General features: G+C 33.7%; 1 protein-coding gene across 15 annotated transcripts in view; it reads left to right on the top strand.

Moving 5' to 3' along the window:
* LOC150109073 (uncharacterized) overlaps nt 1–25,559 on the top strand; it is a 64,541-nt gene extending 38,982 nt beyond the window's left edge. For 5 of the 15 annotated variants that reach the window (XM_090405400.1, XM_090405370.1, XM_090405378.1 and 2 more), the window contains 2 exons: nt 4,098–4,188; nt 24,585–25,559. In XM_090405400.1, the coding sequence (XP_090261526.1) occupies nt 4,108–4,188; nt 24,585–25,319 (816 nt within the window). In that variant the 5' untranslated portion in view covers nt 4,098–4,107 and the 3' untranslated portion in view covers nt 25,320–25,559. Of the gene's footprint in view, nt 1–4,097; nt 4,189–9,383; nt 9,591–24,584 lie in introns of all 15 variants that reach the window. The other 10 variants (XM_090405462.1, XM_090405471.1, XM_090405447.1 and 7 more) reach the window with 2 other exon arrangements.
* The last annotated feature ends 504 nt before the right edge of the window (nt 25,560–26,063 follow it).

Below are 26,063 nucleotides of genomic sequence, written 5' to 3'. Positions count from 1 at the left end.
ACTATACCTGTTTATGCTGTTGCTTTATTAAGTAATTACTGCATACTTCCTTGTTCAATAGAGTGGTAAGACTTTAGCTTTGTGTCTTAGTTGTATCCATTTTATTGTAGTTCTAGATTCTCCATGATTTTTGCATGATTGAGTATGTGTGCATTATCACTTAGTTATTGTTATGTTCCATCGAGTTGTTTTCAACTCTTGGTGATTCTATGAACATACACTCTCCATTCAGATCTGTCCCTAGCCAGCTCTTTCAGAATTTCCAGTTGCTTCTTTAACTCCATCCACCCATCTAATTCTTGGTCTTCCTCTTCTACTTCCATCAACTTTAGCAAGCATCATCTTCTCTAGACTGTCATTTGTTCGTATAATACGTCCAAAGTATGACAGTTTTTGCTTGATGATCATAGCTTCGAGGGAGCAATCTGGCTTTATTCTGTCTATCACTGATTTATTGGTTTGTTTTGCAGTCCATAGTATTCTTAATAAGCGTCTCCAAACCTATAATCTATCTTCCTTCTTTCACTCTCAGGATCCAACTTTCACATCCATACAGTACCACAGGGAATATCATTGCTTTCACGATTCTGATTTTTGTTGTGAGGCTAATATATTTATCTTTAATTAACGATCTTGCTTAAATTTGTCATTGCTTTCTTTCTGAGTAATAATCTTCCAACTTCTTCAGTACAATACCCATCTTTATCAATTCGGGATCCTAGGAGCACAAAATTGTTAACTACTTCCATTTTCTCCCCATCTACTTCAAAATCATTAAGTTCACATGTTGCCATAACTTTTGTCTTTTTGAGGTTAAGTTTAAGGTCATATTTAGCACCTTTAACTTTCATAATAAGTTCTTCCTAATCTTCTTTGCATTCTGCTAGCAAAGGTATCATCTGTATATCAGCCCTGTCATTCTTAAAATGTATTTGCTGTACAAGTTAAACATGTATGGAGATAAAATACATCGTTGTTGCACCCTGTTACCTATTGTGAAATATTCAGTTTCTCCAAGATCTTGTTTGGACAGTAGCTTCTTGCTCATAATAAAGATTCCTCAGAAGGATAATGAAATGCTCTGGTACTCCTTGTTATTAACACATTCCACAGTTTCACATGATCTACGGAGTCAAAAGCCTTACTATAGTCTAGGAAACAAAGGTAGGCATTCTTTTGATATTCTTGTGCTCTTTCTATTATCCATTTCACATTGGCGATCTGATCTCTTGTTCCTCTGTCTTTTCGAAATCCTGACTGTTCATCTGACATTTCTCTCTTCATGAATGGTTCCAGTCTTTTCTGAATGATCTTAAGTAAGACTTTACTTGCATGAAAAATCAGTGCTATAGTTCTGTAATTTTCGCACTTTCTTGCATTGCCTTTCTTCAATAAAGGTATATAAACTGATTTTTTCCATTTCCTAGGCCATGTAGTTGTGATTCAAATTTGCTGACATAGAGCTGTTAAAATTTTAACTGTCTCTTCTCCCAGGGCTTTGAGCAGCTCAATAGGTATTCCATCCCCTCTTGGTGCTTTTCTTATCACTTTGGTTTATTAGAATTTCTTAGTTATAGGTGTTAAAGCATGTTCACCATAGCTTGTCCATTAGAAGCCAAAATCAAGAAGTACCATTTTCTATAAAGAACATTTATTTTTGTATACTGAATTTTTTAGTTTTTGTCCATAGCTGGACTGAAATCATGAAGAAATATGGCAGCAAATTTCAAAATTTGTAATATTATTGAACAAAAAAGAACAAAAATATTTCCCATAAATAAAAAAAATCTATTCTAAGTATTTTTTGTGCTGCAGCACAAAAACTAGTTTTAAGTACACTCATGAAAGGATTAAAATTGCCAGTGGAAGAATTAATTACTTGTTAATTTTGATAACATTCATTTTAGATTTCACCTTTTTAAGAAGGTGGTTTCTTCATGGTTGTATAATCTGAAACAGTATTTTTATTCACTCCTCTCTTTTCTTTTTCTTTATTTTTTTTATGAGTTGTTTTGGATTTGACTTCTGTGTGTTTTGTAAGGTAATTTGTGGGAAAACATACTATAGATGAACTGACTAAAGTCACTTGAACTATGATAGGTGTTTAAGAAAATTGTTACTGGGTATAAGTGAATCATTTAGCTTAAAAATTTACATGAGAAAAACATTAACTTAGGGAGGAGAATGCGAATATTCAAGATGTTACTATGGTAGTATGGAAAGTAATTTCAAAAGCCAAGAGAAATTTAATTATGAAGGTCGTGGAAGTAGTGAGATAAACCAGGTGTGCTTAAAAAAATAATAAATAAATAAAAAATAACTTGTATATTATGTAGAGGAGGGAGGGAGAGAGAATGATTCCAGTAAAAGTCATAGGAAAAGGAGGCATGAAGTGGTTGGAATAAGTAGGGAAAGAAGTTACTTAAAAAATAATGCATAATAATAATGTTATGATTGGGATTTTTCTAACCAGAAAATGAAAGCTTCCAGACCTTTGTTTTCTGTGTCAAGTTAATGGCTGTCATAATTTTATAAGAGCTTACCTTCAGTGTTATGTTGCACAGTTAATGTTTGCTGAAAAAGCTTTTTTAAGGAGTGAAAAACATTGCAGTCTTTGAATGATATTAACATATTTATGCTGTTATTCATTATATCAAGAATGCTATGTAGTTTGTTCTTTCAAGTATTTGCTTTATTGATATTTGTATCTTGGTGTGTCAGAATTTCTCCTTTCAGGGAATAGCTTAAAAGTTGCTATTAACACCACATACCATAATTGTTTCTTTTCTAAAAATGACAAAAGGAACTTTGGCTATATTTTTTGTGAGCAATACCAGTTCAAATATTTGACCATTGTGTTATGGGTAGTTAAATTCCATTTACAGCATATTTTCTGTTGTATTACCCTCAGAGAATTCATATCCTATTATCTAAGTGCATTAACCCATCTGCTATTTATCTAGGTCTCATAACAACTATGATAATTTTTCATCTCCCATTCTATATAAGTGATTGGATTCTCTTAGATTAGTTGTGCTTATACACTCTCAAATATTAATATCAGAAGTTCTTTTCTGATATTTTTGTTTTAATATGGTTTTGGTCATAGGTGACATCTCTTTATTCTAATTTTCCTCAGGAAAATTATATCTTATACCTCTAGTTTTTGATTAGTCACATTCATTTTCTAATCCAGCCCGGGATCATATGTTATAATTGGGTTGAACACTATCTTATACTATTTTGGCTCTGTGCACGTGCACATGCATTTATTCAACTGGCTCCCCATGTTACCTCCTTTCTTTATGTCATCATTATATTTAATGTGTCATATTCACTAAAAATTATACCTAAATAACTACAGTGTGTTACCTGTTGTACTGGTTTATTGTTGAGCATACAATTGTTTTCTGTTTTCATTCCCATTTTCATAGTTTTTTTTTTTTTTTAATTCATTTTTCTTTGTTCATTTTCTTACCAAATTTGTTAAGGTTTCTTGAAGACATTAGATTTATTTAAGGGAATGAAAGAATTTAATGTCTTATTTGCTGAGTGGATATTAATCCACTTTCCAACCAACAGGCATTGAGTTTGTCACTATTTTTTTTAATGAATATCTTATCTTGTAGGTGATAATGATTCTCACTGTCTAATGTGAATGACCATGGTTCATCTAAGAGCTGGTTTTTCGGCTAGCCAAACCACAATTGCCTTGAGAAATAAATATAATATTGGATCATAATTCTTCATCAAAAACAAAATTCCATAACAAATATACAATTTGTTACCTCTGTATTCGCTTCAGAATTTATTTGAAGTGGTGGTCAACAATGTGCACCACCACTTACAAGCATTTAAACCAGACTTAGTATTTCTCACAGAAACTCAACTTGGCAGTACTAGCCACCTCAGTCTCCCAACTATCCAAATTATACTCTTCATGATTTCTTTTGTCACAAGATATACCATTTGTTTACTCACTTCCCAACTGTGTTCTAGAATTAAACCCTCATTTTTATAAATTGTCTAGCACCTACAGCATGAACCAAACCAGCCTTTATATATATATATATACACTCGGGTCTCTTTTTATGCAGATTTGAAGTTATGTGGTGCACGCCCACAGATACGAGACCTTTCGACACTTCTGCACATGTCAACAGAAGGAGAATCCATTCCGATAATAAGGTAATCCAGCGTTTCCCAAACTTTTCCTATGACAGAAACACTTCACAAATCCTGAAATTTTCATGGAACACCTTGGTTATTTTGTAATGTATTCATTAATAATTAATTCTTAATTTAGCTGATTTTTTATTATTAATTAATAATTAATTAAATTTGGCCCAGCGGAGAAAAAAAAAGCACCAAAGAAAAGCAATTTCTTTGGAAATGAAAATTGCAATTTTAGATCGCTTAGCAAAAGGAGAGGGATCTATGGTGATTGGTAAACATTTTAATTTAGGCGAATCTACTATAAGAGCAATTAAAAAGAATGAAGTTGCAATAAGAAAATCTGTCATTTCTGGCACAAAACTAAGTGCCAAATTATCATCCTACTCAAGAAATGCTTCATTAGAAAACACGGAACGAGCACTCGTAATTTGGATTGAAGAATTAACTCAAAGGGGAATTCCTATAAGTGGTTATTTAATTAAAGAAAAAGCTCTTCGGTTTTATGAACAGATGAAGCAATTGGAGCCGTCTACTTCCACTTCCCAGGCTGATAAAGAATTTTCAGCTAGCAAAGGATGGTAAACCAGGTTTTTAAAAAGGAATGCACTTCATAATGTGAAGATTACAAGCGAGGTTGCAGCAGCAGATGAAGAAGCAGCCAAAATTTTTTAAGAAGTTAGCCAAAATTATTGAAGATGGTGGATATTGTCCCGATCAAGTCACTGACGAAACAGGGTTGTTTTGGAAGAAAATGCCTAGTCGAACTTGCATCGCAAAGTCTGAGAAAAAAGCAAGTGGGGTTAAAGCAAGCAAAGATCGAGGAATGCTGTTACTTTGTAGCAATGCAATCAGGAAATCGATGTTAAACCCCTCCTAGTAAATCAATTTCTAAGACCACGTGCTCTAAAAGGCAAAGATCTAAAACAGCTGCCGGTACATGATGGCTAATAGAAAGTCCTGGGTAACAACTGCTGTATTTACTGAATGGTTCAATAATTGCTTTGTACTAGAGGTGGAAACATACATAAAGCAAAAAGCTCTCGATTTTAAAATTTTATTACTTGTTGACAATGCACCAAGTCATCCGCATTTAGAACATCCAAATGTGCAGGTAGTGTTTTTTCCACCCAATACAACAAGCATTATTCAGCCATTAGATCAAGGCATAATTGCTACTTTTAAAAAAATATTACGTTAAGCACACTTTTCAATTTATATTGGATAAACTAAAAAATGAATCATTAATAGTAACTGGCGTTTGGAAAACATTTTCTATTTTCGACTGCTTAAATCATGTTGCATCTGCTATCACTGAAATAAGACCATAAACTTTAAATGCTTGCTGGAAAGCAGCTTGGCCTGGATGTATTGCAAACAGTGCAACCATGCAAACATCTTGTGGATAATGCCTTAAGTGACGATGATATTATTGGATATTGATTAACTTTAGATATCGTTGAAGATCCAGAAAACGATAGTGAAGCGGAAGAAAAACCTTCCCCCCCCCTCACTGCAAATATAATTTGAGAAGGTCTTGAACTGTGCAATACATTGGAAAATCATTTTCTTGTTAATGTCACAAATTCTGAACGAGCCTTTAAATTCCAACGTGAGCTGAAGAACTGTATGTCTGGATATCGCGAGCCGTATAAAAAATTAGTGAAATCATCATCGCAACGTTTAATCACTGATTACATTGTCAGAAGAAAAAAATCAGTACAGAAGGAGGGTGAAGGTAATTCTGTTTGTGAAGAACCATCGCCTTTACTTTACTTATGCGCTATCTTTTCTGGTGTTGAAAGTTATTTTGCACCAGTTCGGAAGCGTTGCCGAATATTGTCTAATAGCAATGATAATTCTGATGACAAAATGTTAAAAAAAAAAAGTTACTTTTCAATAAAATTAAATGAATAAAGCTTTAAAACAAACTTAGGCATTTTTATTTTCCTGAATTTTCATAACTTTTTTTTATGCGATTTTAGGTTTATTTTAATTCATTGCTTCGGTGTTATGCGGTTTTAGAAAATTATGGAACGTATCCCTGATTTTTCAACGTAAGTTAGACCTTTTTTGTGCGATTTTTTATATGTGGTTTTCTGTGGAACGTATCTACCGCATAAAAAGAGACCCAAGTATATATAGCTTTTTCCAAAGAAGGGAATGAAAGGTAGTAGTCCTCATTTCTGTTCTCTTTAAAACTTCAACAGCTAACTTTACTGACTGGAAGGCCAATGTTAATTAGCATACTCCATATGGATTCTGCTACTCTATTCACAGTTGGTCTAGCCAATATTTTGGGAACACACCGTGGAAAGGTTTGGAAAAATTCTTGATATTTCCAGAAAATTTGATTTGGTCGGGCATAGAGACTTGCATATCAACTTCAGGTCTACTTTCCACCTTTTACAGTTGGATTGCCAATTTTCATCTCCCATTCTATTTAAGTGATTGGATTCTCTTAGATTAGTTGTGCTTTACATTCTCAATTACTATCTTCTTCTTCTACGCATTATTCCCGCTTCCTATGCAGGGTCCGCGTGTTACTTTAGATGCGACTTCTTTTTTAGTACTACTCCCAACTGACCTGTCGCCTGGTCTGCCGCTGAGGGGGGGGGGTATATTTTTGGCTGTAGAGGCGTATGTTCACAGGGCCTGTTTGCAGGATGAAAAACGCCAGATAAACTGGCAGAAAAAACCCTACTGACTGCGCCCAAGACCGGCTAACTTGGCTATGCCTGAGGAAGATTCTCAAATTCCTCACGTCTACAATGGGAATCGAACCTGGGACACTCCTTCCCCAGGCATATGGTTGCGAAGTGCAAAGCCACTAGGCTAACTGCGCGGTCTCCATTCTCAATTACTATCAGAAGTTCTTTTCTGATATTTTTGTTTTTAATATGATTTTGGCCATTGGTGACATCTCTTCATTCTAATTTTCCTCAGGAAAATTATACCTTATACCTCTAGTTTTTGATCAGTCATATTCATTTTCTATATTCAAAGCGTTGTTTCATGAACAGTTTCCTTCATCAGATTTCTTTGTGTCTTAGTCGTGTACTTCCTTTGCATATGCCCTTACCTGTATGCATAATCAGTTTTGCTGATAATTCACTCCATCTTTTTCATTTGGTAAAATAGTGCTAAAATGTCTTGAAAGTCATTTAGAATTTGACCTTTTGAATTATGCAGTGTAGTCAATTTAAAATTTCATAATTGTCTAAGCATTTTTTGATCATAACTTATAGCTGCCTTTGCAGCCAGTATATTTAAGCTTTCAGGTTGCTTTTTCTTACTCAGCTGTTGAAATTTTTTCCATTGTTTTTACCTCATTTAATTTTCAAATTACTCCACACAACCATAGAATATTCTTAATTTTTATATCACATCTTTCATTCCTATTGTTGTGCTCATTTGATTTATGACACTGATCATGTGGCATTTAATTTCTAGCCTTAATGAGTTTGGTTTTTCATTTATTGCAAAGAGTATTAATCTTTTTGAATCTGAGTGAGGTTTGTTAAGATTATGGCAGACTGCAATGAAGGTCAGTTTGTATGCCTATTTTTAATACATTGCTTGTCTTATTCTTTTTGTTGTTATCGCTTGTCTTATTCAATCTGCTGATTGCTTATTTAATGGAATGAAAAAAAAAAAACCTTAGTTTCTGGAACCTTTCCACCTCATTCCCTTCTTCCTTCATTCCCTTTTCTCCAAGGGTGAAAAGGGAATGAAGGAAGAAATGAAATAATATATACATGATTGTAGATTAATTGCATATTTGATGTTCAGTTTGTAATTGCAAAAAATTGTTATGATTGCAGGATGGTAAATGTGGTTTTAACAGTCTTGATGTATGCATAACATGCCAAAAATTTGTCAGTTATGTTTATCCTTGAAACATTTTATTGCATAACAAAATATAAAGGATAAACATAATTCAAAGTGATCTAATAAAACTATGATAAAAGGATATTCAAGATTTCATGATTGTGTATGAAAGTTTATTATTTAATATTATGTTAATAATAAACATAAGAAAATATAAAATATGCCAATTATTTTGTCCAAAACATAACTGTATATGAAATATTTAAAAACAAATCTTTAATCATTGTCTGAATCGCCATTTTGCACCTCTTTATATTACCAAGTTATGTTTGATCCATCTTCTTTGCTTGAGTTGTTTAGTTGACATTTTATGATTTCACTTTATTCTCATAATATTTTTATTTCCTTTACATTCTTGAATCTTGTTAGATATGAACATTTTCACCATTATGCTATCATGAAATATAAAAATACAGTGACTTTTGGAAGATTTTCTCTCAGGTTTTTCGGCATGGGAAATCTTGACTTCACTAATTTTACTAAACTAGCTTTATGGAAATTAATTCTTATTATATAAATTACTGTCCCTCAAACACATTGAAATCTCTTTGTTCAGATGGTCAGTTGAATAACATTATTGTTAAATAGATAAATTTGCAGTTTAACTCTTCGCTTTTTCTTTCTTTTATTATTACATAGTATTTAATATGGAAGATGATTTCATACAGTGTGTAATAAGTAATAATGCAAACTATAAGTCCTTAACTCAAATATAGGGATGCTTAGGCTATTCATTTTACCCTGAAAGCATGTGTAACTCATTAGGTACCAATTAGGCAAGGCCTTCATTGTCCAGATTTCTGTGAACGAAGTTTTTAAGAGGGGGAAACTGCTTGAAATATAGTTTTCTTATATTTGCATCGATCTTTCACTGTACTGTAAATTGTGCATGTTCTTGATAATAGTCATCCTCCATCTTTATAAGACAGTCTTTCCTTATAATGTCATACTTATCAGAGTTCAATTTGAAACACTAATAACCTTAAGACAAGAATGAAATTAAGACCTAAACATATCCCCAGTCATCTGAAATATTGCTTCATTTTTAAACAAACAAATCATGTGTGCATTGATTTAATATGCATGGTGATTAATTGCACTCACCATTTTAGACATTGAGTGCAATTCTTTTCCCTTTAATGTGATTATATGGCAACATATTTCAATGTGTTTTCCACTTCACATGTTAATGTTGGTAATTTATCAGCTTATAATAATAATTATTACTTATGCATTTTAAAATATCCTACAGTGATATTTATAATTCTGTAAAATCAATTTGCAAACTAATAAATATTCTAATTCCCTTGCTAAAATAGACATACTATGGATGGCCTAACAGAGCTGTACAATGACTTCATCAGAGCTTATCTCGATGTCTAAAGTAACAAGAAAGGAGGAGGTTGCTCTCAAAGAAGTCCAAGATCTCAGGAATCACAAAAACATCCTTGTCAAGTTCAAAATTCAAGCAATAAAGACATTGAGTAACAGTACTTTGAAAAGCAAGGCAAAGACAAAGAAAGCAGGCATGCTATGATTTTTGTCCATCTTCTATTTGTATAAATAGTATGTAGGTTTGTTCGTTTTTAATATCGAATTAGACGAGGGGAATAAATATTCTTAGCAGTTGAAATCACCAAATATGTTTTGAAGACATACGAATTGTTTAAGTCTTGCATGCCATATAGAATGGCCCATAAATTATAAATACTTCTTGTGAGATTAAACCATTTAAGTATGTAAGCACATTTGGTGTTTTCCTTTTATAAGAATATCGAAACTTAGCATGTACAAGCTCACATGTGTTCAAAGATTATTTCATACAGTATACAGATGACTGAAGGAATATTTCTCAAGATATGGACACTAGTCTTTAAAGATCCAGAAAGTAGACATTTCATGATTATCAAAGAAAAGAAATATAAACTTGCTTTGAAAAGGAGGCATCAAGTGCAGTGCCTGGTAACCTATTGATGCTGTTTATTTAATCTATAAAAATGCCAACAGAATTCAAGATTGTTTTTATTTACAAGAAGACCATACTAGCTATTTTAAGGTAATACAATTTTGAATAGTAGTACTTTGGATCAGTTTCAGTTGGCATTTGCAAGGCATCACAAAATTTTATGAAAAAAAAATCAATGTTATGTTATATATACCAGTGAAGGGCAGACAGACTGTGATTTGTTGCTTACTTACACAAATACTGCTAGGAAGTGGGAAGTGAGTCCAAATGGTTTTCACTGTGGCTTAAGAAATTTATTGAAACATACTGTTCTTGACTGAGGCATTGGATGTTTTTCTGGTTTAAGAAGCAATATTTCAAGGAAATGGGAGCTTCTAATTGACTTCATTTTGTCTAAATCTTCAGCGGTGATAAAAATCAGTATTTAAAGAATTATGCATTGCTAAAAAAAGACTGCATAGCTCAGAATCAACATCCTTTTGTAAGCAGGGAAACTAGTAATATAGTATATTTTATTAAAAAGAAACTAAATATAAAAAATAATTACTTCATATTCATGTCAAAATGGAAGAAATTTATTTAAGTCTTAGCAAATAAGTTACCTAAAATCGACCCTGGAGAATTCAGATATGTAGAATGTGCATGACAGTATGTACTCATTGTGCATTCTTATAAAATCAGGTTATTGGAATTATCTAAATACATAGAAATGCAGAATAAATTGATGGTGCTAGATTATCATTAAAATATTCAGTGTTGAATGAAATTAGTGCTTTTAGTTTTTGAGGCAGAAATTAATGTCCTCATCTAGAATTTACCAACCTTAATTTTTTTATGGGGGGAGGAGGGGAAAGCAAGAAGTATGATTGTGCAAAATCACGCCAAAAAAAACTGATTAGCATGCACATTTAAAGGTCGCATAATACAGAATTTAACATTAAATTGCTTAAGTATTTAATATAATTTTTCTTAAGGCTATCTTATTTATGTTGTTATAAACTGAAATGTAATTTGAATTCCTGTCAACAGTGTTAGGTGTATTTGAGAATTTTGTGAGAAGCAGAAATTCATCCGATTCAAGGCGTCATGGTTAAAAAAAAAATCATAATTAAACGATATTGCAGTTTAGTAGGTAGCTACAGTATGTATTGGGCATTACTAGGTCTGCTGACCATTAAAGGGTTTTAGTCTTGAAAACTGGTTAAATTGAAATTATTGACTTTATTAATATTAACTCAGTATACTTTTTTTTTGGGGGGGAAAAAAGATTCTTTGCTATCTCTAAGCTATTTTTGGATATGCCTAACACATTTGTGCTCAGTGCAGTGATTTTTGATTTGAACAATATCCTTCTCCCCTCCTTTTTCTGAGAAAACTTTTTCTAAAAGTTTTCTCAGAAAAAGGATAGCATGCAAATAATGCACAGTTATGTGCATTATTTGATTGTATGATTTATTTTAATAGATACAAACTAACAACAGAGTATCATAAATTACAACTGTCTCCTGTTTTAGCATCTGAAAAACAAGTTTTATTGACATTGTGAAAGTACCCTACTAACAGTTTTTGTCTCTAAAAAATTTCTAGCAATGAGTGTTTGGGATAAGTGATGAATGTGTATAAAGATGCTGATCCTCTTAACAGTTAGTTTATAGAGGAGAAAGAACGGTTAGTGCATAGTGAACTGTAAATGTGTGGTGCCAGATTAGCAAACTTTCAGAATTATGCAAGATGTGGATGCTTTCTTTTCTGCAATTTACTTAACATGAAAATTCACCAGGTAGCAAATGATTAAGATAAAAATACTTGATATAAATATTTTGGTGCTGCCCTACCTTTTGAGTTAGCTTTCATTGTGCTCTTTAAGCTTAAACAAATTAGCAGTTATCCAGAAAGATTAACCACCATTATCTCATATTGTGTAAACCAAGTACCATTCCTTTGTATTAAGGATAGATTTGGATAGTCTACAGTGATTAGAATTTCTTGACATAATACTGAAATAGGTTTATGAAGTTTAATAAGTCTGCCCTTGTGCAGAACATGGACTGAAAATTAGTCATAGGACTTGAATCACATAGAAGCAGTTTTAAATTTCAACATCTTTCTAAAGAAAGTAAGGATTACTTCATCTTATATTAAATCAGAACAATGGACTATGTCTAAATTGTGGAAGTGTGCCAAATATATGGTACTTCCCAGCTGCATGCTAAAAGAATCCTAATAGTGATATCATTCTACTGCTTTTCATTGACTGGCTGCATTAAGCTTGTTCTGTTGCATTAAAAAAAAAAAAAAAAAAAGAAAAAAAAACACAGAACATGCTTAATGCACTGAAAGAATCATTTTCAAATATTTGTTGTTCTAAATATATAGTAGTAAAACTTATTTATTTTACATCTTGATTTTGTGTTATCACTCATACTGCATGCCAGAAGAACTGCAGAAAAAAATAAATTTAGTTTTTGCTGTGGAGTAAACATCTTTTGGTTGCGTTACGCCTCCAGTAAGTGGAGGAATAGCTTGGCCTTTTCTCTGAAGATTGTGAATGTCACAGTATGAAGATGTAGTTACAGGAAGGTAGCAATGTACTGACCAGATTCTACTGAACTTTGGTCAAAACTCAGATTGAGTGACTAAAACATAAGCCCTTTTCCATTTTTGATTCCCAGGCTTAAAACCACTTAGATACCACAAGTCATGCATTTTTCTTTGGCTAGTTCAAGAGTAATGCAACTTCCCTTTTAGGCCCATTATGTGAAGTCACAAAACTTGTAACATTACAGCAATGCTGCTTGGAAAACTGAATTAAGAATATAACCAATGACTTCTCCAATGAATACAATCCCCAGCTTTTCGGTATGTTGAAGGCTGTTCCATAGAATAAATGGAATAAAAAAAAAATAAAGAAGCAAAGAAAAGTTGATTTGATAAGCTGAACTGAATGTGGCTATTGATCAGCAGCCACTTTGTGTTCTTACACGATTAAAGGAAAAATTTGAGTGGTAGTGGTGGCCAATTCACTGGAGGTGCCTGTGAAAGTACCTAAAATTATAATGAAGAAAACATTTTTTTATGAGAAAACATGGATTGGAGTCCACATGAGTGAAGGCTCATCAGTTAAGCAAATTGCTTTAAAATAATCTTTCACAGCTGTTTTTCCTATATACCAGTGTTTCTCAAACTTCAGATAACTGCGTACCCCTTCTTAAATTTTCATTATTACCAAGTACCCTCTTATCAAAATAATAAATAAATAAATAAAGCATATTTCATTGTAAATGTCTATTTTATTTGAATTTATATGTTCATGTAAACAAAAATATATGATTTTTTAATAGAACAAAATTTGGAATAAGTTCCTCTTCATTTCCCATCCATGAAAATCCACATTTCAAGTAATTCATATCATACTTACGAAGATTTTTCATCTTCTTCCTAGTTGGTTCTCTAGAGATGTCAGGCATTACACCCTTATCAATTTCATTTGATCCAGATACAATATCAACATTTTCTTGTTGCTTATAGCTACTTGTATCTGCTATATTGCTCTCATTTGTGTGTTTTATATATTCAGTCTTTAACCAATGATCCATACTTAAGAATTTGAGAGCTAAAAAAATTACTGTATTTACTCGAATATAACTCGCACTTTTTTCCCAAAATTAAAGCTAAAAAATCATGGTGCGAGATATATGTGGGGATTTTTGGAAACTAAAGTTTTCAGAAAAAAACTGAAAATGGTGTGACTTACCAAGAAGCTCCTATTCACTATCGCAATTTTGGCATCAAGGACAGTTTCCTTGTGTGCATCATCAAAGTCATCAACCAAAATAAATTCATCTTCTTTCCCATTATTTCAATCAAAAATTACCAGTAATTTACAAGACTTGAGATACGTAATGAACATTCCTTCACATATGACTAATGAGAAGTATAATAAAAACAGACAGCAGTGGTAGGCCAGTAGAAAGAGAGAACAGCTATGAAGAAGTGCATATGATTGGTGCAGTATTAACAAAAGATCGCGCTAACCAAAGACAAGACAATCGGTGAGTTGAAATGCTAATTCTCTTCAACCAAATTCCATAATATCTGAAACACATTCACTTATATATTTCTTAGTTTTAACACATTCACGAAGGAGGTGGTGTCAAGCAAAACCATATGGTGCACCGGCAACATGTGGTTTGCTTGAGTCTATACAGCAGTTTCTGTTGGAGGGAAGATGCAATTCATTAGCTAGTGCCGTTTTATCCCAGTTGTCTCTAATTGCACTATTTGTTGAGAAATATATTACACAGACTGCAAATGTCTCTGTACCTTATTCAGTGATACAGTAAAACTACTTGTTTTTCTTGCATCTTCAGTATAATGATGCTGTTGGGGAGGGCGTGTTGTTTACCACAGAGAGTGAGTTACTATCTGTGGTAAATAGTAACTGATAGTAACTCGCAATTTGAGTAGGAGAATCATACATAATATATAATTTATTGAGAAATATATATGTTTAAAATAATTCTTTTTTTTTTTTAATAATGATTCCATGCATTAATGATGCATAGCTGAAAATTGCCACAATACACCCTGAAGACCTTTCGCATACCACACTTTGAGAAACACTGCTATATACAAATGACCTTCTCTCATTGACTGCTTGCCCCCACCTTTGGTTTGCCAATGGTACTTCACACCATTCTTCCTACCCTGGGTTTTTATTTTTATTTATTGAACCTACACATGATAATTCACAAAACCTATAACACAACAGTTCTGGGTAAGTAGTCAAGGAAAACTGTTCCAAAGAACAGAATTGGGAGAAAGAAGAGCAGTTTAGTATATTTTGAGAGCTGTATGTATAGATATGAAAAAACACAATGCAGAAACAGTATATGAAAAGTGATCAGAGGGAATCGGTGAGAGAGTGTTAACTATTAAACTGATTGCTGTCCTCGTCTGGATACAGTCAAGCTTCTTAGTGTGATTTTGAGTGCGCCACCTGACATTTGAAAACTTCTAAGGTTGGCCAGATATGTAGTGTTATGAATTTGAACAAGAGAAGTAGTGTTTATAACATTAATACATAATTTTTTTTGGAGGATTGGGAGGTTATGAATGTGGTGTTTGCTAGGATAGGCCAAGTGTGATTCAACTCAAAAAAGGTCAATTGTTTATATATGGGAATTGATTACAACATGCATCAGTTGTAATATTCAGTTCTACTGTTGATAATTCTTCCTGCTTTTTCCCCTCCTTTCTCTCGACTAAAGGAATTTGGAGACTTCGTTTTTCATTTCAATATGAAGCAGTCTTGACACAATTCATTTGGTCAGTTGTATTAATAATAATAATAAAAAATCATCTAATGCCTTTTTATTCCCGTATAGGGAGTAGGCGAGGCCATTTAGCCCTATCTAATTTTTGAAGACTGAGTGGGCAGTTCAATCTCCACTGGCAGCCAATAAGAGATAGCTGGCCCAAGGCTATCACTAATTAAGCGTCACGCAGTGAAGAGAGACGGCTCAACAAGTGCTGCATCTCGTGGTCTCCTGCCCTAACACAATATATTTAATGTCTGAAATAATGTGGGTTCCAAGGTCGATTTTCTTGAGTTTCCGGGAGAAAAAAACCCACTTGCCCATGCCAGAGGTCGACTAACTCGGGAACCAGTCGAAAAAAGGCCTAGAAAAATTTCCTCTAGTTGACGACTAGATTTGAAACAAAGTCTTCCTTCATGCGGTCAGGCGTCATGGTTTACAACCGCCACATCCACTGAGCTACACAGGTTCTTAATAGAGTATGATAATTAAAATGTCTGACCCAATATTTTCTGGAAAGCTTCTCTCTAAACTAAATTTTGTTCTTCTCTTTCCATATATATAGCAAAATTATTAAGGGGATGAGGAAACTTGAAGTTGCATCTCTTAAATTCTTACTGAGCAGAAGTATTTCATCATCTGAAGTTTTTGTGCACAGTTGTAAAATGGTGCATGTTGTGATATTTCACTGCAAAAATGTGTTCACCACTAGGTTCATGTCCAGATCATCACTGAAGGCATTCTGTAGCAAGCTTTTTGCATAGTTATAAAGTTATACGTGATTAGAAATAATTCTTGTTTTTATTGCATACTTGAGTTAGCAAACAGAAGTTATTAAGTGAACTTCATGATTAGGCTACTTGAGCAGATTTCACATCAAATTGCTTACAAAAGTATGCATACAGCTGATTTTATATATATATATATATATATATATATAGGCAGATAACTTCCCATCAAATGAAATGTGCTATACATCATGATAATACCAGTGCATTTTAATGTGAATTACCTACTTCCATATTAAGTAGCCATGAAGTTATTTACTAAAGTGGTTGCCATGATTAAGGTATGAATTATTAAATCACATAACTGCATTGCTGAAAAGACGAGTTAATTTTCTCTCTTTACAATGATTTCCTAAGATATATCTTGAATATCTGCAAATGTTTGCACTTATATTTGAGTATAGGATAAAAAACAATTTTAATTTCTTATCACATTTTCATGCAACATATACAGCAAACCATAGTTTACATTATTAACAGTTGAGGACTACTGAAGGAATTATTCATTCCATCATCATCAAATTCCTGCCATGTACCCTCAAGGGGTGTACAGGATATGATAGTAGTACATGAAAAATTTACATCATTACTAACTCCCTATCTGTTACTTGTCAAGACTCCAACATTATAAGATCTTATATTTCTATTGTCTAAGGCACTTTGTACCATATCAATCCATCTATATCTTGGTCTTCCTCTGGGTTGTTTTGCTAAGCTTTCATCGTCCATTCTGTTTAAGTGACCATACCACCTGAGATTAGCTCTGCTAACACATTCCTGGATGATGACAATGTCAAGTTCTTTCCTAATATCCTTGTTTTTAATATGATATTGCCATTGATGCCATCTGTTTACGCCTCTAATCTTTCTCAGGACTCTCATATCTGTTGACATTTTCAACGATTCTGCCTATTTTCATTGTCTTTATTTATTGCTGACCTTCATACCATATCTATTACAACAGTTATTCAATTTAATCAAGGAATCTTGCAGACTTGAAGCAGATTTATTTAGAGGTATAACATCTGCATTAAGCAAAGAGCTGACATTAACATCTCCAATTTTGATATCAGGTTTAATACCACTTTCCTTCATAACATGATCCATATAGATAATGAATGAAAGAGGGGATAATGTACATCCTTGTCTCATGCCAGATTTAACATTAAACCATCTTCCTGTACTTCTTTCAATCCTAACTGCTGATTTACAACTCAAATAAAGACTAAGTATTGCTTGATATAAATGTCCCATTGACACAATATAACTGTAGCATATTGAATAGCTTCTCTCTCGGTACCCTTTCATATGCCTTTTCCAAATCGACAAAACTTAAACACAGATCTTTTATATTCCCATGCTTTCTCAACTATTTGTCGTAAAGTGAAGATCTGATCCTGATAGTCTCTATTGGCCTGAATCCAGCTTGTTCTTCACCAAGCTTTTCTTCCACAATTCTTCTCAACCGTTTCTCAAGTATACTAGCATAAATCTTACCAGGATTACTCAGTAGGGAAATACCTCTGTAATTCTCACATTCAGTTTTATTTTCCTTTTTATATATGGATACTATGAGAGCTCTACTCCAATCATCGGGAATTCGTCCCTCTGTCCAGGCCTTCTGAACTATGTAGTGCAGTCACTTTATGACTTTTATACCTCCATTACTTGAGCATTTCTGGTCAAATATCATCTACTCCTGCTGCCTTTCCACATTTCAAGCCTTTGGTGGCTTTTTCTATTTCAAGTATGGATATGTATTCCTGACTGTATGTATGCTTGTTGAGTGTTTTTTACCACTGTGCTGTCACTGCTTGTTTAATTTTAACAATTTTTCGAAGTAATTACTCCATACTTCAAGGATATCTTTTTCTTCTGTTTTCATGTCACCTTTATCATCTCTAATTTCTTTTACAGCACTCTTTCCTCCAATTCTGAGCTTCTTCAACAACCTCCAGAATATCTTGCCATCTTGATATTTATTTTCTATGTTCTTGCCAAAGTCCTCCGATGACTTTTGTTTAGATAGTTTTATACAGTGTTTAGCTTTCTTACATTTGTCTCTGTATTCTCTAAGAGCACAGGCTGACTTATTTGACAGGAACTTTTGATATGCTTTCTTCTTTTACTTCTTGTGTCCACCATGGAGTTCTGATTTTTCTATCCTTGAAGACAACCTCACCACATGCCTCTCTGGCTGAATCAATCAGGGTTTTCTTCAAGGTTTGGTTCCTGTTCTCAAACTCTTTTCTTTTCTTCAATAGTCTGTGTATTTTAGTCTACAGTTCACATCTGAGCGCTGCTCAACTTTTTTTCGTTTTAAAACTTTCTTACATGTTCATCTTTTCAATATGAAATTCAATTTTATCCTGCTTAAGACTAAATAGTGATCACTCCCAATTTCAAATCCTCTGTACACTCTGGTGTCCTGCACCAGGGAGAAAACATCACTATCAACAGTAACATAGTGAATGAGACTTTTCTTATTCCTTGCCTCTTTGTGCACATTTTTATGTTGGAACATGGTGTTAGTAATAACCAGTCCATGTCCTGAGCAGAAATCCAACAGATATTTGCCATTATTATTAGCTTTGCTCTTTTCTCGAAATTTTCCCAAAACATTTTTGTATGTCTCACATCACTTCCTACTCTGCTATTTAGATCCCCATCAAGGACCAACTTTTCCTTTTTCATTGTGTCAGTAGCTTTCTCTAGAGCCTCGAAAAATTCTTCTACTTCTACCTTAGTAGAGCCTTCTATGGGACCATAGGTACAAATAAGTCTCATTGTCCAATTCCCCATTCTGATATTTGCCCACATCACTCTACTTGAGACTGCTTGCCATTCAAGAAGATTAGCCTCGTATTAAGTGTTGAATACTATGGCTACCTCTTCTTTTCCTTGATTGTCATTGCCTGAATATAATATTTTGTATTTATTGCTCAGAAAGGTCTCACCAGTTTTTGTTTCAGTCACTCCCTATTATATTGTTCTGGTACTTATCTAATTCCTCAGCTAGCTCCATTTGTTTGCCATTCAGGCTTGTTATGTTGGTAGTACTGATCTTCAACTCTGGTGATATTCAGTTGGGGTGTGTTTTAGGGTTTGTTCCAGTAGCTGACTTTTCGTTGTTTGCTCTGGTTCCCTGGCGAAAACAACAGGGGGTGGTTATTTTTTACTTCAAAATTATGTTCTACTTGAGTTTCAGGAAGTATCTTAGAAAATGTTAACTTGTCCACATTAAAGGATATGTTGCAGGGACTAAATGGAAAGGTAATGACAAGTCTTTTATTGAACAGGTAAGGGGAAAAGCCTTGGGGGAAAAATATATGTGAAGGAGTGAGGAGCTTCATTTAATCCTGAATAGAAAGTTCCTCTATATAACTAAGTCAGTATTGATGATGCCTTTGATTGGAAAGACTTGGTTGCAAATTCTGTCTAGCATGTGAAGAATCCTTATAATAGCTTTACAGCTGAAGGTCTCATGCAGAGGTGACATGGTTTTCCCATCCTGCAAAATAGGGAACTTGGCCAGAATATAGCATACAAGTTACTGACCTCAATACACTGGCTTCATAGCCTCTGACCATAATTCAAAATATCTCAATTCTTGACAGAATCGAGCATTTTTAAATTCACTTTTTCAATATTGGTCATATCCTCAGTAGGTAGTAAACATGTATGTTACTGTGGGATTAACATTCTGGAAACCTCCAAAGACCAAAAAGTACTTTCAAACTGTTGACTTTCAGAAAGCAGAGTTGTTGGTATCTCAAGAGACATTGAAATTCAATCATCTGAAGTCATTCATAACTACATACCACAGTAGGATTTCAATTCATAACCCACTGGTTGGAAAATACTTTGCTAGTCAAGCTGGCAAGTATGATTGACAGTGAAAGATTTTTGGCATGGCATCCTAAACATGGAAATATATGAAACAGAAATTTCATATATGAAATATATGAATTTCAGGTGTTAAATGACATCTTAAGCAGATATATGAAAGCTTCTCAGGAGGCTGAGGTAGCTTGTCTTTGTAAGTTAAAGATGAAAATAATCGTTAACTTACCTTGAGAAAATATCACTTTTTGTAGCTATTATCTAAAAGAAAATTTAAAACTTAGGACATACACATTACAGTTTTAGTTTAGAATTTCAGCTGCTTTTAAAAGGTTTTTAAAAATTAATATTAAAAAATTTAAAAAAAATGAAAGAGAAAAAACTGTATAGGATAAAGCAATGAAGTTTAATATATATGTGTGTAATATCCACAAGTTAATAGGAGTTTGCTGTATTTTTGTCAGTTTTTTAAAACAATACTGATTAAAAATAAACTAAAATCGGAGGAAGAAAAGTGTTAAAAGTAATGAAATTTAATATGTTGTCTTACCATAAATACTGTTACAACTTCCACACAGCCGCACTCGCACAAATCTGTGAGCAGCACAGAATTGTGCGAGCCTGGTTCTGTCAGTGACTCTGTGTGCAGCCAAGATTCTCATGTTTGACTAGTTGTGCAGGTTAACATGCAGTGTGGAGATTATGAGAAATGTGTAGCTGTATTAGTATTTCACATGATTGCAATGTAGTGACCTGTTCAACCCGCTAAAAACACTTGAAGTGTAGGATGTTTACACATCAGACATAACCATTATAATGATGCAGAAGATATATCCAGCTGCCAAAGAACACATAGACTATGCTGTATTAGGATGCAATAGCTTATGAAGGCTGTAAAAGCATGCCTCTGCCATAATCTTGTGAGAATGCAGAGTGCGATGTCATGAGATGAACATTTCACAGAGAATGCCATATACTAACTGATAATCTGTAAATGAGGCACTTTTGGAAGTATGCAAATAACAGGCATAGAGATATCCTTTTCACAAATGAGATTTTCACCATTGAAGAGTCGAACTGCTATGGTGATTGGGTATATTCCCCAGATGGTCGCACAGTGCATGCCATAGCACTCAGGATTCTGAGATGTCATCATCCTGCATCAGTGATGGTTTGATGGGGGATGATGTATTGGAGGTATCCAAGTTGCTTTTCTGCATGAAATGGATCCAAACCTCTGCCAAAGTGTATCAAGACACTGCTGAAACCTGTGGTACAGCCGCTGAACACCTTGTTTTACTGTAGGCAGTGGACCGTCTAGCAGGACCACACAACGCTTGTTGGAGGCAAATGTGCCCGACCACATATCACCATCTGATTGACTGTCTGGAAGTCCCAATCTAAATCCCTTGGATGTGAATTTGCAAATTGTGGACAGATCTTGAGAGAGTAGCTTGCACAAAACAATACTCCAGCATCGCCAGCCTGAAGGTGGATTTGGTACGAGCAGTGGCAGCGTTGGATGTTGTGCTTGCTGCCATCGATATGTGACCTCACAGATTGACCTTAGGTTTGCATGAAGGCAAAAGGGGGATGTTTCGACCATTGAGTGCTGCAATATGCACATTATACATGTGGTTTGTATATGCTAAAAGCTGCAAGTAATTTATTGGAAGATTAAAGGTTTGTGCTGTTGTAACAGCATTTATGGCTAGAGTAGGTACCTCTGGTGATGACAAACAGGAGAACTCAGTGGTTTCCAAGAAAGTTGGGACTAAAATGCTGCTTGCTTCCTTCCTTTTATTAATATATATATATATATATATTCATTTTTAATATTAACTGACTTAAAACCCGAGAATTATAACAAAATGAGATTTATTTGAAAACGCAACATGTTTCGTCGAGATTGACTTCATCAGGCGTTAAGAACATAGAAAGATATTAAAAGACACTGAAAATAACATTGAGACACTCTGAAGCTATATAATTATAAAGTTATAATATTCGACTGTGAATTACAGTTATTATGAACTTGAGCTATAGTCCGTGTTAAAGTTCTATTGTTGTACACTTGTGCGTGTGTGGAACCACACGATCTCCAGTATCTGATAGTAGAGCTGAAAGAGTCAGGAAAATTATAGCTGAGATTATTGTTCATATGAAGCGGGTCTAAGGTGATTTCTTTTGACTCCACAATGCGGCGTTCCACTTCATCATGGCAAATGTGTAGGTTTGAAGTTGATGTCCAGTTTATTGATGTCTAATTTCAAACTTACACATTTGTCATGATGAGGTGGAACGCCGCATTGTGGAGTCAAAAGAAATCACCTTGGACCCGCTTCATATGAACAATAATCTCAGCTATAATTTGCCTGACTCTTTCAGCTCTACTATCAGATACTGGAGATCGTGTGGTTCCACACACGCACAAGTGTACAACAATAGAACTTTAACACGGACTATAGCTCAAGTTCATAATAACTGTAATTCACAGTCGAATATTATAACTTTATAATTATATAGCTTCAGAGTGTCTCAATGTTATTTTCAGTGTCTTTTAATATCTTTCTATGTTCTTAACGCCTGATGAAGTCAATCTCGACGAAACATGTTGCGTTTTCAAATAAATCTCATTTTGTTATAATTCTCGGGTTTTAAGTCAGTTAATATTAAAAACGAACATATCTCAACCCGGAGTTAATAGTAGTAGTCATATATATATATATCGGACCTATTTGCGATCATTTCATCTTAACATGTTATTGCCAATGATTTGTTTTATGACTTGACTAATAAGTTATTATGTATACTAATGAACTTGGAAAAGACCATTTTGGTATGAATTAATGAGAGATTTAAACTTGCATTTTCACTTTGAATAAATTGAGCTTATAAATTTACAAATTAGACATTGAGAGTTATCTTATCGATGTAAAAATGTTTTAATTTTAATTCCTTACAAAATATTGAATCAGAATGATTTTTTTAGGCACAAATCCACTTTAGAACCTCCAGAAATTATATATGAGAAAAACACAAATTTGATTTTATGATTTTGGCATGACCAGTAAAGTAATTTTCATAGAGCATGTTCGAATAGATACAGAATAAAAGTCATGTATTTGTTCCAAATTTTCCCATGAGGTGCTTGTTAATTTAGATTCAAGAATGCATAGGTTTTTCAAATGAACGGAATGTTTATCACCACATATAATTTCATCATACATTCACTTTGTCATACATTAGGGAGTTCAGCAGAGTTTTGAATACATTTTTATGCTGATAAATTTGAGGAGCTTGCTGGGCCACATTATCCATAGTTGAAGAATGCAATTTTTGCGTCATGAGACATTGTAAAATTGACATCAGCAGCTAAAAAAGCTTAAAATTTCTAAAACATTAGAAATATCACTATTTTTCATTGCTATCATGAATGATCTTGGTTTAATTTTTGAATGTAAAGCCCACTTTAAGCAAAGCAATGTACTGTATAGTTGAGATTTTTTTTTTTTTTTTTTTTTTTTTTTTTTTTTTTTTTTTTTCCTTTCATGATTTACTAAACTACATAAATGTATCCCGAAGCATATTTTTTTTAGTTACCTCAGCTGAATTAACAAAATCATTTATTATTTCATGACACCTCCAATGAGTCTTTGGACTCCTTGGAGGTGTCATGAGGGAATATTATCGTTTTATCAATAACTATTCGATCCTGTAAAATCATTGATTTCTGGTTCCTTTACAAAGTCAGCTTCTTTTTCTTGTATCAGTGATCCACCCAGTGGCACATATATCCTGAATGTCAAGATACTAAAGCAAGAGTCCATAACATCAAAAATGTCTATTTTTTTTTTTTTTTTTGTATCTTCATTCTATAACACATACTTGGCAGACTTTGCAGATAAGTTTTCAGGACATTAACTAGGTTTCTAAGAAGCCAGTTTTGGCCACAATGCCACTAAACTTAAAACATAATCGAAAAAGGAAATGAGGTCATAAACCAATTTTTCAAGCAAGTTTGCCAAACCTTAATGGGTATCATTCCTCAAGTCAAATGATTGGATGATAAAGATGTTTCCTTCCTTTATTTGTAAAAGCCATTTTGCTGTTTAACATTGTAAATAGGTAATTTTGCACTTCCTGAATTTTTTAATAACATCTTTAACATCCATTGCATTTTATGCATCCTTTAGCAATAAAATTTTGCCTGCCCAAGTCATTGCTTTCTCACTGAAGCAATAACCATGCTTCAGCCTACACTTAAAACTTTAGTTACAGCTGTAGCAAAGACACTCATCATATACAATAATCTTTTTCTCACAAAAGCCATTATACAAGATTTTCTGTTTGTTACATGCATACATGAGGCAGTCCCTTGATATCAATCATTCCAAAAATTGTGCTGTTGGTTCATCAACATGAACTTCGCCTGACCAATCCATTTTCAATCCCATTACTTATTCAAGTTTTGCACAGCCTGACAAAAAAAGTGTCTACATTTGCATTCAGTCCAGTCTTGGCTGTTATATTATTCATTATTTTTTTTTTTTCTTTTTTGCTCATTTATGATATTAACTATTATTCATTATGACTATTTTGCAGGAAGCCATGTCTCGTTACTCAAGACCACCCAATTCATCACTTTTTATTCGCAATGTGCCTGATCGAACAAGACCAGAAGAACTAAGAAGACTCTTTGGTAAATATGGTCCGTTAAGTGATGTTTACATACCCTTGGACTATTATACACGTAGACCTCGGGGCTTTGCTTATGTACAGTTTGAAGATGTCAGAGATGCTGAAGATGCTCTATATGCTTTGGATCGTACACGGCTTTATGGAAGAGAATTGGAGATTGAGTTTGCCCAAGGTGACCGGAAAACTCCATCACAGATGAGATCAAGGGAAGGGTCTTCTCGTCGGTCTCGTTCCTCATATAGTGGCGGAAGGTATGATCGATACAGAAGCAGCCGCAAAAGATCTCGCAGTAGATCACCATATTCAAGAGATAGGAGCCCTGTTTATGCTCGTCGGAAGACTCGTTCAAATAGTAGGTCCAGGTCACATACACCTAGATCTCGCTCCCGATCTCGTACGCCAAGGGATGGATCTCCATCAAGAGAAAGAAGCCAGCGGAGCATGTCTCCACAAAGTTCACATTCCAAATCACGTTCACGTAGTCCTTCACACAATCTTGATGATGGCATTTCTCCACGAAGTACACATTCCAAATCACATTCGCAGAGTCCTCCTCGCTTGGATGATGGCAAGAATCATTCAAGAAAGTCATATGATCATTCATCAGAAAATTCAGATACTGATATTGGCAAAAACTAAAGACACTTCATTTATTATGTTCTTTAGCTGTGGAAGTTTTTTTCCCCCCTTAGAATATAAAATATGTTTTAGCAAAATCAACTGATAGATAAGAGGTATAAATCAACTGTCTACCACTTGTCTTTATCTTGCTTATTAATGTATCAATTTCTTATACAGTTGAAATAAATCTTGACCTCTGGAAATGTTTTTGTTTGTTAAAACACTCATGACTAGAAAATAAATATTAACTTAATCTTTCGTAGTTGGTTTGTTTTTTTGTCTTAGGATTAGAATAATCCTTTTGTGATATTTGTCATCCATGAAAGGCTGTGTATAGTCTATAGTGTATTTATGTAATGGGTTATATAATCTGGACATTGCTGTGGAGACCAAAAACGGAACTTTGTGTTTTTATTTAGTTATTTTTAGGCTTCAGTTATTTGGATAGTTTCACATTGGATGATGACTAAAGACGTTCATGAATATTTGTGCATCTGCTATGGATCATGTCTACAGCCTATTTGTGAGAATGATTCCAAATAACAGACAAATGGGTTATTTATATTGATGCACTATGGTTTTTAAAAATCTTATTTTGCACAAAATAATACTAATAGTGAATTCTATTTTGTTCTGTTTGTTTTGTGGGAGTTTAATGTCACGTAATTCATTCCTAATAACTAATCCAGAAAGTTTTTGGATTCTGTAGCTATGAAATTACAGTGTGAAAAACTTAGACAGCATGTAACTAAGATTATTTCT

The sequence above is a fragment of the Typopeltis vanoorti genome, chromosome 2 (genome assembly GCF_054136105.1).
Source record: "Typopeltis vanoorti isolate ZY-2024b chromosome 2, IOZ_Tvanoo_1.0, whole genome shotgun sequence".
Lineage (NCBI taxonomy): Eukaryota > Metazoa > Arthropoda > Arachnida > Uropygi > Thelyphonidae > Typopeltis > Typopeltis vanoorti.
This window is presented reverse-complemented; position numbering and strand designations above follow the sequence as displayed.